Source organism: Lepisosteus platostomus, chromosome 2 (genome assembly GCF_059453375.1).
Source record: "Lepisosteus platostomus isolate fLepPlt1 chromosome 2, fLepPlt1.hap1, whole genome shotgun sequence".
NCBI classification, from domain to species: Eukaryota; Metazoa; Chordata; class Actinopteri; order Semionotiformes; family Lepisosteidae; genus Lepisosteus; species Lepisosteus platostomus.
Genome location: NC_142612.1, coordinates 2,760,404 through 2,776,647, shown reverse-complemented (window position 1 = coordinate 2,776,647; position 16,244 = coordinate 2,760,404). Strand labels below are relative to the sequence as shown.

At 46.3% G+C, this 16,244-nt stretch overlaps 1 protein-coding gene across 2 annotated transcripts in view; it reads right to left on the bottom strand.

The window, feature by feature from the left end:
- The window catches only part of cryl1 (crystallin, lambda 1), a 40,880-nt gene that overhangs the window by 8,192 nt on the left and 16,444 nt on the right, over positions 1 to 16,244 (bottom strand). For both annotated transcript variants that reach the window (XM_088645278.1, XM_088645271.1), the window contains exons 5-6: positions 14,277 to 14,471; positions 2,104 to 2,209 (exon numbers count right to left, since the gene is read on the bottom strand). In XM_088645278.1, the coding sequence (XP_088501404.1) occupies positions 2,104 to 2,209; positions 14,277 to 14,471 (301 nt within the window). The remainder of the gene's footprint in view (positions 1 to 2,103; positions 2,210 to 14,276; positions 14,472 to 16,244) is intronic.

Below are 16,244 nucleotides of genomic sequence, written 5' to 3'. Positions count from 1 at the left end.
ATGGCCGCCTACAGCTACAACCCCCGACAGCTACTCACCTTCCCATCCCCCCCAGCTGCCATTCTCCAACACCTCCGCCATTAACACCTGCAGCACCTACAGCGCTATGAGCACCATCCCCCAGGCCAGGCTGACCATCACGGCTGACCAGGTGAAGAGGGAGCTGAAGAGGCTGCACCAGGGTAAGGCCACAGGACCAGATGACATCTGTCCCAGAGTTCTGAGGGCCGGTGCTGATCAGCTGAGCGGAGTGCTCCAACGACTGTTCAACCTGAGCCTGCGCTTGGAGAGAGTCCCTGTGCTCTGGAAGACATCATGCCTGGTCCCGGTACCAAAGAAAGGGTGCCCTTCTGTCCTCAACGACTACAGACCAGTTGCACTGACTTCTCACATCATGAAGGCACTGGAGAGGCTGGTCTTATCCCACCTGAGACCCCTGGTCAGCTCATCACTGGACACCCTACAGTTTGCCTACCAGCCCAGTGTTGGTGTGGAGGATGCGATCATCTACATGCTGCAAAGGGCCTACTCACACCTGGACAGGGCTGGCAACACTGTAAGGATCATGTTTTTCGACTTCTCCAGTGCCTTCAATACCATCCAGCCCTTACTTCTAAGGAGGAAGCTGGAGGAGATGCAAGTCGATGCCTCCACGACCTCGTGGATCACTGACTACCTGACAGGCAGACCACAGTCTGTGAGACTTCAGAACTGTGTGTCTGAACAGGTAGTGAGTAACACAGGGGCACCTCAAGGGACAGTTCTTTCTCCATTCCTCTTCACCCTCTATACTTCGGACTTTAAGTACAACTCAAAGTCATGCCACCTGCAGAAGTTCTCAGATGACTCTGCAATTGTGGGATGTATCAAGGGTGAGCAGGAGGAGGAGTACAGAGGACTGGTCAGCAGCTTTGTGGAGTGGTGTGGGGTGAACCACTTGGAACTGAATGTAACAAAGATAAAGGAACTGGTGGTAGATTTCAGGAGGAAAAAGGTCAAACCTACTCCTGTCTACATCCATGGGAGTGGCGTGGAGATGGTGGACTCGTACAAGTACCTGGGAGTGCACATCGACGATAGACTGGAATGGTCTAAGAACATTGAGGCCATCTATAAGAAGGGACAGAGCCGACTTTACTTCTTGAGGAGGCTCAGGTCCTTCAATGTGTGTAGTAAGATGCTACACATGTTCTATCAGTCGGTGGTAGTGAGTGCCATTTTCTACGCAGTGGTGTGCTGGGGCTCTGGGAGTAGAGCAGTGGATTCCAAAAGGCTGAACAAGCTCATCAGGAGAGCAAGCTCTGTCATTGGGTCTGACCTGGACCCGTTGGAGGTAGTGGCTGAGAGGAGAATGATGTCCAAACTAGAGGCCATCATGGACAACTTCTCCCATCCCCTCTATGACAGGCTTGCAGGAATGAAGAGCACGTTCAGCAATAGACTGATTCATCCACGGTGCGACAGGGAGCGCTACAGGAGGTCATTCTTGCCTTCTGCCATAAGACTGTACAACGCATCCACCTTGCGTCTGGGCAGAGGCAACAGCGACAGTGACCTGTTTCTGGACTAAACGCATCTACTGCTACATCTGTTCTCTTTCTTTTTCTTTTTCACTTTTACAACCATTTTTTGTGCAATATATGCCAGGGACCTGTGCAATACATTTATATTTATATCTATAGCTACATCTATATTTATACTCATATGTGTGATACGATTTTCTGTGTACTGTTCTGTTCTAGTTTCCTCTTGTGTGTCCGGACTGTGAGTAACTCTTGTACTGTATTGTATGTATTGTACTATTAGTATATAATTCGTTACACTGTGGCTGTGTTGTGTGTGTTAAGCTGCTGTTGCACTGCAATTTCCCTCACGGGATCAATAAAGTATCTATCCATCTATCCATCTATCCATCCATCCATCCATCTATACAGTACTGGTCTGCATGTTTATCCTGGAGATGTCAATTCCTACCCAACGTGTCAAAGAGCCTTCACTGACTCGCTTCCTGTTTCCGGCTACAGAGCAGAACTGGGAAGCACGGCCTCTCCTGGCTTCCTTCCTAAAAAGCCAGGAGGGAGGAGAAGGGAGCCGCCAGCATACCTTGCGCATTGAGGTGCATGGTCTCCATGGGTCCGATGAAAGCATAGCGCATGCCAAGCCCTTCTGACATCACCAGGTCAATGTCCTGGACGGACATGACTCCATCCTGCGGAGAAAAGAGCAGAGCTAGACTCGGCAATATCCCCCGCCACCTGCGCCTTGGTGTGTCCTTCTTTTAGCCACCTGTCTGACTAACTTCGGCGGGGATCCCAGTCACCAAGGCCACAGACGAGTGGAGGCTCTTTGAGCCCCTGGACGTGTTCGGCTCTCTTTCTTTGATCTCCTTCGAAGGTCAGCACTGGTTATAGTGAAAGCAAACCACCCCTAAATGACAAGCCCCGAAAGCAGTGCTTCTCAGTACGGGTGCTGGGGGGACCCCAGCCTCCGCTGGTTTGTGTTCTCACTGCGCCCCTCATCACCAGGGCTCTCTGGTGCCTATAGCTGGTCTGCCTGCTGGTTTGGACTTGTCTTTCAGTCCCTGGCTTCAGAAATACCCTGGAACACCTTCAGTACACAGGACTTAACACAGTCTCTCCTCAGTTTGCTTATTTCATCATTTTCTCACTTATTTTTGAGTACTCAGGTCTTGATTATGTTATCAGCCGATGATGAACAGACCCAGGTGGGAATGACACTGTATCAGACAACTCCCACGATGAGTCAGTGTTCTTCTTTCTGTCCTTTAAGTCCAACTGGTTACATTTTAGCCAGCACACCTGAATGAGGGCACTCCTGAAACTATGTGATTAGCCTTTTCTCCTTTTTCTCATATAGCCTTTTAAGAAATTAATGAAAATTTACAGAATTTATAGAAGCGGCCTTAAATTTGAGATTGAAACAATCTCAGCCTAAGATTAAGAGCAAAAAAAAAAGAAGACACAATGGTTACTGTGAACCAGGACTGACCACTACTGTCTTAAAGCAGATGGATAACCTATATTAGCACAACATGTGACCTCCGTGACTACTGAACCTCGACTGTGTTTTTTAACATACAACAATTTCCACAGAACTTATCACTCTATTCATTCCAATTTCGACGAATTCACATCTCTGTTTTCTGCATCTTCGTGTCTAAAATGCAGACGCGCCTGTCCTTTCTGTAACGTAACCAATATGAAGTCTGTTCATTCTAAAAGGTTTTATGTCTCATACCAGTGAGATGTTAGAAGAGAGTTCTGGACAGACACGTCCCTCTAGTTGCCAAGAGTACCCAACGATGAAAATCAGACTTCTTGGCCATCCTACACCAAGTCAGAAAACCCGGAGTTCAAATCCCAAAACTCTGCTTTCTTTACCTTTTCAAGGTGAGAAACCCAAGGCTCTTCCTTTCAGGATCTTTTATATTCAATGCAAACTAGGTCCCAACATATTGGATTTCTATAATCATCCAATTCTGTGTCCCTACAATAATAGGAAGGCCCTATTCATTAGCAGGACACAGTTATTTCCTCTCACATTACCACAAGTTCAAGTTACTTGCTGGCTGATGGGGCTGAAATCAAAGCACAAGTGCAGAAGGGGAAACAGTGTTGTCTTTGTTGCTTGCTTCAGGCAACAACGGTGCTGTTATCTCTCTGGTAAGAGATGCTGGCCTGGTTTACAGAAATGCTACAGGACCCCTGAAAAGAAGCTTTTCCTCAGCAGGGCACTCAGCAGGGAGGAACCTGCTGGGTTCTCAGCTGCTCCTCTTTCCAGCTCTGGCCTCGTTTCAAAGGCCGAAGCAGCACCGAAAGAAAACAGTAACTGAACTCGGCCTGAACTCTTGCCTCTCCTCTGAACAGTGGAGTGTCGGGTCAAAATGGAATACTGCAGATGCATCTGACAAATAGTGGGGAAAAAGTGCTTCACACTCGGCCCTCCAGGCCTGCAGAAAGCCCTTAACGTTTTACAATGCTTTGTAGCTTCCAGCGACTGTTCAGTGGTCTCCTCTTGCTCAGGGCACCAGCGGTAATCCAGCCCTGGCATCCCATCAGGCTGTAGAGGGGATAAGAAATACTTTCAGAGCAACCATTTCAAAGCTTCTCCGCTTACCATATACGGTAAAACGGACACAGTTTAAATGTCCACACCGAAATGGAGTATAAATTACCCACCCAAAGGCAGGAAGTTAAAAACAAACAAACACAGAGGTGCAAAATGTATAATGCAAAATGTCCTTGCATTACTTCCAACACAACTGATTAACTTTGCACCCGAATGATCCAAGGACTTGTCACGGGCGGCAGCACTATCTTCTGACATGTACAGTCTCACTGGAAAAGTCAGGCTTACATACAGTAGTTCATCTGTACTGTACTTGCATTATTTCATAGTCCTTCAATCATTGGCATTAATCAAGAAGAAAGATCTCTGTAGATCACATGTAGTGTATTTGTTCCTAATATACTGTACATTCTACCCCCACTATGGTAAAACAGAATTCAGAACTGAATCTGAATCTTGCAGAAATAAATCAGCAGAATTCACCAGAGCCCGAAATTGTTCCTTGCTTCTGTACACCTTTTGGCACATCAGAAACACTGCCTTCAAAACCTTCTGAGCTCAGGGGCCATGATTCCAGCAGTGAAGGGAACTGGTGGTTCCGTAATCTTGTCGGGTGAGTTCTCAATATATGGCTCGGATGCCCTTAGGCTTAGAAGGCAAGGCCAACGATAATCAGTTCATACCGCAATGATACCAAGTGATCACCATCAGTGACCTGTGATAATGCTCCCTTTCACAGAGCATTGCTGTCCTCCCAGTGGCTGGGTGAGCAGGACGCTGGTGTTTTCCCTGTCACGGCCTCCTCAGTCTCCGGATCTGATCCCAGTCAAGCACGTATGGGGCATTATGGAATGACGCCCCTGACGGCTTGCCCGTGGAATAATGGTGCTGCATTACTCCTGCAGACATCCAGACGCTGGTGGACTCTATACTACAGTGCAACTGGAAACGTTAGGAAGGCCAGACTGAGTAAACACTGAGCAGAATCTGGCTACACCACCAGGTTCATACCCCTACACCTCTCAGCGGGACCAGCGGGTTCAGTGTCTGTCTGAAGGAAGTATCCCCACCTACAGCACAGTGTCCCCAGTCAGCGGGAAGGAGCGCCACCTGCTGGTCCACCAACACCATTTCAGGCAGTAGTGTGCAGCTCCAAGGTGTTTGCTGGGGGTCTCCCACTGCAGGGCTGACATGGCTCAGCCTTGCTGCGGCCTGGAAATGTGAGAGGAGGTGAGGTCATGATTCTAGGCGTCAGAGGAGAAGGATTTTAAGTGCTGAATGATGTCCAGAGTCTGGCACCGATATAGGTGCTTTTCTAGAGTTCATAGACTGGCGTCAGACATGAAGCCATACCAGTGTTAATCTATTTGATGTTCCAGGGTAGGCAGAACCTCTCAAAAAGTCACTAACTCACATATCACCGCTGGAACGTACACTATCGACAAATTCTTGACACATAAGAAAGTATCAAATGCTTCTCTCACGTTCAGTCAGAGCTTTTGCCCTTGGAAAGAAAACATGTTTTTTTTTGTTTTCTCAGCAAAGCCTCCCTAAGGTCACATGCAAACCACTCGCAAAACAATAAATTGCAAACATGAAGGCTGGATAAATCTGCCCATTAATCGGAAATCTCTAAGAAACATTTCCTTATCAGTGGCATTGCACAAAGAGCTCTCTCCTTTGGTTCGCTATCGCTCTATTGAAGAGACTCCTAGAGCACAGGGAACAGTTCAACAGTTCATGTGCTGCGCAATCTTCACCTTTGTGAAAAGTACAGATAATTACTTATTTTTAAACGCTCATGAATGTCTGCGGTAAATGCCCACATTTGATCTTCCTTGGTGGATGAGACACTATTCTCCCAGTCCGTACAGGTTTACCCGCTACTGCTTTTAACTGCAGGACAGACCAAAAAGCACTCTGGAGCCTCACAAAAGCTTGTGTTTCCTCTCAGTTTGGCTGTATGGAGGGAAGGCACCCCGCCACCTGACAACCTGAAACGGGCTCTCCCAACCAGCCTGTAACCAAACTTTAAAACCAAGCTGGAGTCAAATCAATTAATACTATACATCCCGGGCTTGTTTTTAAATCCTACTGTAACTAAACCACCTGGCAGTAAGTCCAGAGGAGGTCCAGGGTGTCGTACAGCATGTAGGCCAGATGTTTACTTAAGTGCTCTTGTGCAACTAAAACATATAAAAAAAAAATAATTTCTCTACAGAATTTCCTCTAGCAGTTTCAAAACAACAGGCCTACAATCACCCAGGGTGTGGAGCAAGACACATCGGGAAACGCGGAGAGACGAGGCTAGTCTGCTGCAGCACGAGTGCCAGGCTAAACAGGACTAGAAGCTCTGCCTCCCGGGTCTGTTAGATCGGCAGGTCAGCCTCCGTTTAAACCAGAGCAGTGAAGTAGAGACCAAAGGAACGAGGCAGGGTCAACTAGCAACAACTAGCATCTCAAGGAAATAGGGACGGTATATTGTTTAATGTAGAACTCCGCTGTTTCATAACTATTGGTAATAGGATGATGAAATATTTCCGCACAGAAGCTATTTTACAAGTACCGGCAAGGGTAAAGCCCAGGACAGGTGGGAATTCATCCCGGACTGGAGTCTACCTTTCATTGCAGTTCACTTTTTCCAGAACACAGAAGAACATGCAAACTCCCCCGTCCAAACTCCAACTCAGAACGATAGAGCTGGGAAGCAGCAGTGCTTTCTCTGACCTGTTAAAATCCCAGAGAGACAGACAAACCTCCCTGCACCACCCTCCTGTATTCTCACTTTGGCTTTGGCATTTTTCTATCCATAGTTTCCATTTCTGTTTTCCTTTCAATGCTTTGCAACACATTTCATGAGCATGTGCATGTTTATTATTAGCCAGTCTGTTTCCATGTTAACCGATAATAATAGGACAGAAAGCAGGAAATGAGATGGAGGTGTGGTAGGGAGGGATCTTCTTCTTGCACATTAGTCCATGAATTAAAGACGCCCACTGATGTCGTACTTGTCAGGGACAGTTTGTACTAGAGAGGCTTAAGAACTTTGCTGGAAACCTTCACAACAAAATGGAAATTTGCACAAGGAAACACATCATGAGAAACCAAAAAAGCAGAGTGCACTCCTTCAGACTCCTCCTACAAAAACCGGAATAACAGATGTTTTTAGTGTAACTTTCAAATCTTTGTGTTCTTTTTAAATTACACTGCAAAGCATGAAACACCACATTATTTCATTATTTCTAAGTCAACACAAGTAATGAATATTTCCAATACTGCACAGAAATGTTAAATATTCAGATTAAAATGCTGCAATCAGAAATGCACAGCCACACACAAGTGAGATGTTCTGGAATTAAATGTTTGCAAACTGACTGGAACTTGTTCCTTCCTCCTTCCTCCTTCCTCATACGCTAGCTCTGATACTGGCTTGTGTGTGTTGGGTAATCACAAAAAATGCTTTTCCATTTAAGTTGTTGCAATTATTTCTTTTTAACCAAGGCCTGAGCACAATGAGGAAATCACAATGAAAAGCCAAGATATTGTTGCACAAAGACTTTATTTTAACACCTTCTGCACCTGTACTGTACAAACCCTCAACTGCTGTACCTGTGTAAGTCCCTTTATACCAAGCTATACCTAGCTAATTAGCCCCCTGTGAAACTGCGGCTCTCAGCCCTTCACCAATTATCTGATTAATCAAATAAGGCAACTAAAATGTACATTTTCTGATAATAAATACTTTAATGGTTAGTTTTCCCTGTGGGCTTTAAAGACAGTACACTCCATGGTTTCTTTTTCAATCCTTAAAAGTTTTTTTTGCATTTCTGTGGTGTGAACGTTTGTATTAGTGTACAAAACTGCTAAAGCCCAGTACAGTTGTAACTGTTCCTTGCTAACAAAACAGAGTTTTGTTTCATCTCTGTTCTTCAGGCTTTAGTCCTGAGTTTGACTTTGACTCCCTGTACTGGAGATGAGTCATCTTTGCCGCACTTGGCTTAATTAATGGGCTTTGCTACAGAGTGGATAGGTACACTACACCCTCTGAATTCTTCTGGTTTTCTATGAACTGCTTCCCTTACTTTACTGATCCTACCCAGAGTTGTAAGAGAGGAAACGCCAACAAGAGTTAAACTGCTGCTCTGGTTAATATAATGTGCTGCTGTGGAGAAATGCACCGGTGACTGTACCTCCTGTGTGATCAGGTGTATTTTTTCACAATGGATATACAGTATCACGGTCATCTACAGTAAACTGAACAACAGCTCATACTACCAGGACCCAAACAAGGCAATGCTTTGGAAAAGACTTTTGATATATACAGTATCGTAAAGTTTTGTTATTAAGAAAATGTCATCTCTACATGACTTTGCTCTCTGTCTTAATTCCACACCCTTCTCTCTGTCCTCTCCTTCAGACTCTGCCCCACTCTGCGCAAGCTCCCATTTTAAAACAGTCTGATGGATTCAGACATAAGGTTTAATACAAGGCTCCTGACCTCCTCTCACACTGCACCCTACAGAAGGGCGCCCCCTAGCTTTCCTCCTCTTCCAACCCCCTGGCCAGCTGCAGGAAGCCCCCCCCTTCCTCTGTGTCGCAGTCTGTCTCCCCCTGATCTCTCCCCGGTGGGCAGCGCACTCCTGTAGCCTGCACACCTGCCTGCTGATGAATCGTTTCTCATCCCGCACTCTCACTCCCCTCTGCCAGGTCCCTCTTCACCGTTCTCTCCCTGACTTTCGCCCCCGGACCCAAGTCCAGTTTCCTTGCTATCCGCATCCTGATAAACACTTGTGATAAAACACTACTCATTCCAAGGAGCTCCTGTCTGAGCCGAAACACGTGGTTTCAGCATGGCTTGACCCTCCTTGAGAAGAAGGGTGTGATGTGGAGGGGAGTCTAAAGTACAAGCAATACAGCTGGGGCTGCACACCACAGCTGGAGAGACCCTGCTGGGAGACGCCTACAGCGACGCAACAAGGGCTGCAGATTCCAATGCGCTTCAGTGCAGTATTGGATTAAAGCACTTGCTATAAAACATGAAGTATATCTTTATTGTCCGCAAAGTATTGTATACTTACGTACTAAATCAGGGGACTTTAGAAGTAGGGCAGAAGACTGCAAGCCGGATTCTGGGGAGCCCCAGTCCAGCTCCTTTTACAGGGCACCTCCATTCTAATGTTGGTGAGCACCTGATACACAGATGATTACCTGAGATATTGATGATGTAAATAAGCAACCTGATTAAATAACAGAATGTTGAAGGACACTCTGTTTTTGGACCCTGATCTCTTAATTATGTAATTCAACAAATCACCTGCTTAGTCCATAATAATAAGCCTCTACCAAACATTTAGAGATTGGTGGCTCAGTGGTGACCTGCATGACCTCCTGGCACTGTCCTGGGGGAGGTGTGGACACCGTCACAGAACGGCAACGTCTTCAGCTCTTGCCTGCAACAGCTTCATACAAATAGTTAAAAGGAAAAAACTAAGGACAATTCTTACCTTAACTTTAAAAAGTTTCATTCGATAGGCAGCAGTCTGAGTGACTATTGAGCCTAGGAGGAAATGGTTTTAGGTATTTTTTTGTGCAGAAGGAAGCAATGATCCTTTCAGCGACTGAATGTCTAACGCAACAAAATGGTATTGTAGTTTGCACAATGAAATCTACTGTCACTGTTCTTAGAACAGGGTGAAAATTACTTTATCCTTTATCACTATACCCTTTAACGCATATATTCTTAAATTTTGTGAAACCTTTTGTCTCGCTTCCTTAACATTATTTACAGCGTCTAGACAACACTGGAAACAATGAAAATACAAATAAAAATGTAGGATACACTTATATTTGTTTATATACCGGGTTATAATGTATACGATCCCTTATTATAAGTGCATTATTAGTGCATGGGTCAATTTTAACTTAATATCGCTATATTTGTATTTTACATACTGTGTACAATTGTGGTCACAGTGTTACAAAATAGATACCACTGCTCAGGAATTAGTCCAGAGAAGAGCAGCCAGCTACATTTCAGTGTGGCTTAAAGGAATGTCTCGCACATTCCTGAACTTTTTTTCTTTAAAAACAACCTGATCCAAGAATTCGAAATCCTCAGAAACACTGACAAAAGTCAGGCCAGTGAACGTCTGCAGAATCAACAGGGAACCACCTGGACACAAGTGAGGACAACCTGGAAGTGTATTAAAAGCTCGGAACAGGAGGCTCTTCTTCACACAGAGTTGTCAGAGTAGGGAACAAGCTAATAATCCAGTGTGTGATCTCCTGTCCCAGCCTGAGGAACAGACAGTGAGCCTGTCTCACAATAATAATACAGTATGTGATCACCTGTCCCAGCCTGAGGACCAGGCAGTGAGCCTGTCTCTCAATAGTAATAATACAGTGTGTGATCTCCTGTCCCAGCCTGAGGAACAGGCAGTGAGCCTGTCTCTCTATAATAATAATACAGTGTGTGATCTCCTGTCCCGGCCTGAGGAACAGGCAGTGAGCCTGTCTCTCAATAATAATAATACAGTGTGTGATCTCCTGTCCCAGCCTGAGGAACAGACAGTGAGCCCGTCTCTCAATAATAATAATACAGTGTGTGATCTCCTGTCCCAGCCTGAGGAACAGACAGTGAGCCTGTCTCTCAATAATAATAATACAGTGTGTGACCTCCTGTCCCAGCCTGAGGAACAGTGAGCCTGTCTCTCAATAATAATAATACAGTGTGTGATCTCCTGTCCCAGCCTGAGGAACAGACAGTGAGCCTGTCTCTCAATAATAATAATACAGTGTGTGATCTCCTGTCCCAGCCTGAGGAACAGACAGTGAGCCTGTCTCACAATAATAATAATACAGTGTGTGAACTCCTGTCCCAGCCTGAGGACCAGGCAGTGAGCCTGTCTCTCAATAGTAATAATACAGTGTGTGATCTCCTGTCCCAGCCTGAGGAACAGACAGTGAGCCTATTCTATGTTCTATGTCAATGTGCAATAACATTTTTGTGTAATAATACGTTGTTTGTAAATATTGTGTTAACTTTTTTCCTTTGGAAATGGAAATTCATCAGACACGCCTCCTCTTGCACAATGTCACTTTGAGAGATGAACAGAGATGGCCACTACACCAGCACTACTGGTTTCTTGATGTAATTCTAGATTCTAGGAAGTACAGTACGTTATATTCATTTGTTGGGCATTCCCTTTTATTTGAAAAACAATCTGGACACATTTCAAATGTGTCTTTCTGTCCAATTCAACAGAACAAGAACAGCAACAGCTTATTAACCTTCTTTGTTGAACGACAATACACAGATCTCCTTTTCACAAAACCTATCTAGTTCATAAGAAAGATCAAACAGACAGGGCTGTTAAGACCACTGAACTGCTGTTACAGTACCAGTACTGCCTGTCAAATTCTGTTTCGTTCCTTTCCAGCTACACTGAATGAGCTGCACTTGTCGTTTATATTCAACTGAGCCGTAAAATGCCAAATTATTTAAAATGAAAGTTTTTTATCACAGAAGTACATTTTTATGCTGCAAAAGTAAACTGAGCCCGCCATCAGAAACCCTGTGATGAATCATCCCCTTTTCTGTGAAATGTGACAAATAAACATGTTGAAATCATGGAGAGATGTTAGAACAGTGGTAGGGTTGGGGTGGGGTGGGGAAAATACATTTCCCTTTTTAATTTGATTCACTAGTTTTTCATTGCTTATTATAAAACAACAAGTGCAGAACAGAGAGAGAATTTTTACGTGTTATGGATACTTCTTTCAGTGTCCCACCATCCCCCAGAAGGAAGAGCACCGCAATCTCGCTTCAGGAAGAAAACTGGGAGGATACTGCAGGACGTGTGGGCCAAATCAAATCACACCTATAAAGGAGTCCCATAAAACTTTTCATGCTTCTTGCACTGACATACCTGAATAATCACAGGAATGCAGGTTAGAGAACGGAAAAAAGATTTTTCTAAATCAACATCACAACCCTGCCGCGGATTATACCGATATGAAAAACTAAAATGAAACAAGAATCACTAAGTAAACGAAAGTTAAGGACTTGACTTCTGTTGTCTCAAAGACAATAATACTAAGTTCGCTTGGATGATGTCAGAAGGCAAAACAGAGGGTTCAACCAGTGAGGTATAACCACCTTTAACAAGATTAAATCAGAGCTCTGTATTCGGATCAATTGAGTCTGCAGAGTTACAGGAGTGAAAATCCTCCCACTCAAGTACCTTGCTCCTTACTGAGAGCTGCACTCACACTCCGTCATCAGGACACACCACACAGACATCTGGGCAACTGTCATGCGACCAACAGACTTTCGATCAGAGCACAGTGTGCAGACTGACCCAGTAAATACAGGCTCACTGGTGGCTGAAATGTTCTTCTCCGGTTTCCCCTATAGTTAGCAATGTTCAGCAGGTGAACCAACTGTCCTGTTCGGTAAGGAACAGGATGGTCACAGATATGTCCACTGATCGCAGCTCTGAACTGGTTTTGTTCACGACGTCTACTTTCAAGACACCCTTTGCAACTTTAGGAATAATTAAAAGACTGCTTTACAATACCAGCTGGGCCTGTTTAGTTCTGAGGAAGGGAGACCTTCAGGGAAAACCAGGGTGCTGCTGTGAGTGGTATTAGTGGACCAGTAGGTGGTGCCACTCTGCTGTGACATTCTTCGGATGAGACGTCCAAAAGTAAGGTCCTGGAGACGTCAAGATTGGAGATCGATATGCCTGGGGGATGAAGACGACCACCTCACACAACATGTTGCTTAAGAGAAAGAAAACATCCAGGAAACAGTCTGCTTACATCAGGACAGCGAACATCCTGGACAGTAGACCAATATCTGCAGACCTCTTAGTGCTGTGACGTGACTGAATCATTATTGCTCCATAGACTAGAGTGGCTCTGTCTTCACGTTATTAAGATACTCCGACTGAACTGTGGGCTTTTTATAAAAGATCTCAGTTTCCAGTCTTAATCCCCCTTTTCCCTTCTCCTGTCTGAAACTGCAAACGGATAATTATCTCAGACCTTCACTATCATTCCTGCACCACCACAGAGACAACTTTGCCTTCCATTCTTTAGAAAGTCTAAAACGTGTACAAAATGTAGAAATCACATTCATACGTGAACAGAAAATCAGGACGGTCTCCTATCAGGGCAAGTTGTACTCATGATTACAAAGAGCACTGAGCCGACAATAGGCATTCAGCTGCACAACAGGCAGATCAAAAGCGCAGAAAACCAACCCAGCTCTGAGCCTCAAAAGCTGACCTGGCTTTTATCACATTTTCCCTTTCACTGAATTTGCAAACCTGCTTGTACCATGTAAAGAACAACTGCTGATTTAAAACCAACAGGTTCACTGTGGGTACAAATTCACCTCAAATAAATAATAAAGGACTGTTCTGATTTGTAAAATAAACAAACTAGGGCAGATAATGCACATATTAGAGACCACTGTCTGCAGCTAAATACCTGTTTCCATAATATACTCTTTGTAAGGAAATCCTGGAATACCTACTGTAAATAAAAATTTCTTACAACACACCACACATGAGATGAGTAATGCTAATTCTTCCAGGATCTCTAAACCGACACAACATTTCTAACTAAAGCAAGAGTGTCATGTTGTAACACCGTATGATGATTGCCCCAGAGTGGGTGAAGCACGGGCTCACACTGTAAAACTCCCTCTGAGACCTCTGGCGCCTCCCTCAGAGATACAGCAGGGCTTCTTGGGAATTAATTCAGACTGTCCCAGTCCCAGACAGGGAAAAACAGGGTAGACTCATGAGAGGAACCGGTGAGCGGAAGGACTGGTACGATGTGTCTGCTGTATACCAGTAAGGGCATTCAAAACAGTGCTCTAACAGGCAATGCAAAGACTCCTCCTAAAATAACTCCTGTGATAACGTTTGTTTCTTTGCCTGGAACAGCCCGCTCCTGTTCCCGGTGTAATATAAAACCGGCTCAGCCACAGATTTCACAATGTAGCGAGGCGTTTCCGGGCGGTCCACGGCTCGGGTCTGCAGGACAAGCCTGGCGCGAAGCAGCGCGGTACGGCATGCTTATCCCGGGCCGCTCCCCTGCTCCTGCCCCTCGGGCCGCCGAGAGCCGCGCGCGGGCCGGGCGGCGCGGCGACGGGGGCGTGACCGCACGCCGCGCACCTCGAGCAGCCGCCAGGCCTCCGCGATGATGGCGTACTGGATGCGGTTGAGCGCGAAGCCGTCGATCTCCCTCCTCAGCCGCGCGGGCGCCTGGCCCACCTCCCTCATCAGGGCGAAGGTGGTCTCCATCACCGAGGGGTCGGTCTCGGGGTGAGGGACCAGCTCCACCAGGCGCACGTAGTAGGGCGGGTTGACCTGGGACAAAGACGCACGCATGACGGGCCGCGGCCAGACTGAGACGGAGGCCCCGGGCTCCAGGGCCCCGGAGGGGCTCCGTCCTCGCGGTCAGTGCCGTTCATTTGCCACCACAAGGGCAATGAGATGCTTACCTGCAGGTGTGCGCCGATACAAACGCGTCAAGGGAACGCCAACCCAAAACACAGAACAGCAGCAGCAAACAACAACAAAGCTGAATGACACACAGCTGAAGTTCAAGCCAGCACAAGCAGCGAGCGAATCATCAGTGTAAGTGATTAAGAGTGACACAGCTGAACGGTGCGTTTTTAATAACAGATCTCAATCGCCAGTTATTATCCCTCCGTTCTCTTCTCCTGCCTGGAATTGGCCACGGATAACGATCTCAGATCGCCACTATCACCCCTGCACCTCCACGGAGACAGGCGAGACTCCCCCTTTCCTGCTATTGCGGGAGTGCGGACCCCCCCGGACCGCAGCTACAGTGCGTCCCCCAGCTGAGCCCCAGGTGGCTAATGAGCAACCGAAGAGCTAACATTCCAGAGCCTCCCAAACGGCAAGTTAATTTTTTAAGGGAAAATGCTACTTGGGAGTATTTTTTGCGACACTTTAACCAGCCAGCGCCCTGCGTGAGGGGTTTCAGAGTCAGGACTGCCGGAGGCCTGGTGTGAGCGGTGTGTCACCTCTTCGGCTGGAAACACGAGACCCGGCCTGCAGACAGGAGAGGAGTTCTCCTGACGAGGAGATGGGGAGACATGTTTGTGACTGGTGTAATGGGCGCATTCCTTTAGGGCCTCTGGATGAAATGCGGAGTGCTGCCTTCGGTGTGCGTGAGAGCGGCCGAAGAAACAGACACAGAGCTACTTTGTCAACGTCTACACGGACGTAAAACAAGGGATCAGAAAGAGATTGCATTCTCTGGACAGATTTTACTCTCAACATTTGCCTTATATTTTTCTTCACAGCATCAAAGCCATTCTCCGCCACTGGAACAACGGTGGCCCGAGACAGCACGACTGTCTACTCGAGTGGAACCGAACCTCTCGCTCTGCTACAAGGGATGAGAAAATGTCATCTAGGAACCGGCCGATGATGAACGAATTGCTAATCTGTGCTGCAAGCAGCGGTGTCAGTTTCAGGACGCTCGGCTGCTGAAGAGAGGCATTGAATGCCCGTTTCATGATGGCTGGCTGCCCTCCAGATACCCGTCTATTGTACAGTAATTCTGCCAGGGAAAGGGCACCACTGCCTCCTCACTCCAGCAGGCCCAAGGCCAGGTGTACAGCGAGCCAGTTCAGTACACTGCCCCCCTGGCACCTCGGGGTGAACCAGAGCTTCCCCATGGCTTGCAATGCAATACTTGTGTTGGTGGGGGGGGAGGGTGCTGGCTAGACCACTAGAGCTTTTCCTTTTAAAGGAGATTGTGATCGGGGGCTGAATTGTATTGAACAGGCAATAACCAAAGTCAGTAATTTCACAAACTCCCCTCTGGAGGAGTTTAACATGTGTTTCCCCGGTTTTACAACTGAAAAAACGAAAACACAGAATATGAGCTGCTCTCAATGACTGATGCAGTAGAATGACGTGACGCAGCCCCTTAGTGCAAGCAGGTGAATCTTGCCGGGCCTAAGTCTCTTGCAGACAGGAGCAGGGGTTTGAATGGATAGTCTGTGGACATAACTGGGGCGAGAATGAGGATGATGAAATATGGAAGAAAGTAAAATCATGGATCATGTAATCAGCAAACCGTCTAAATGTTTCCCTCTGTACAAC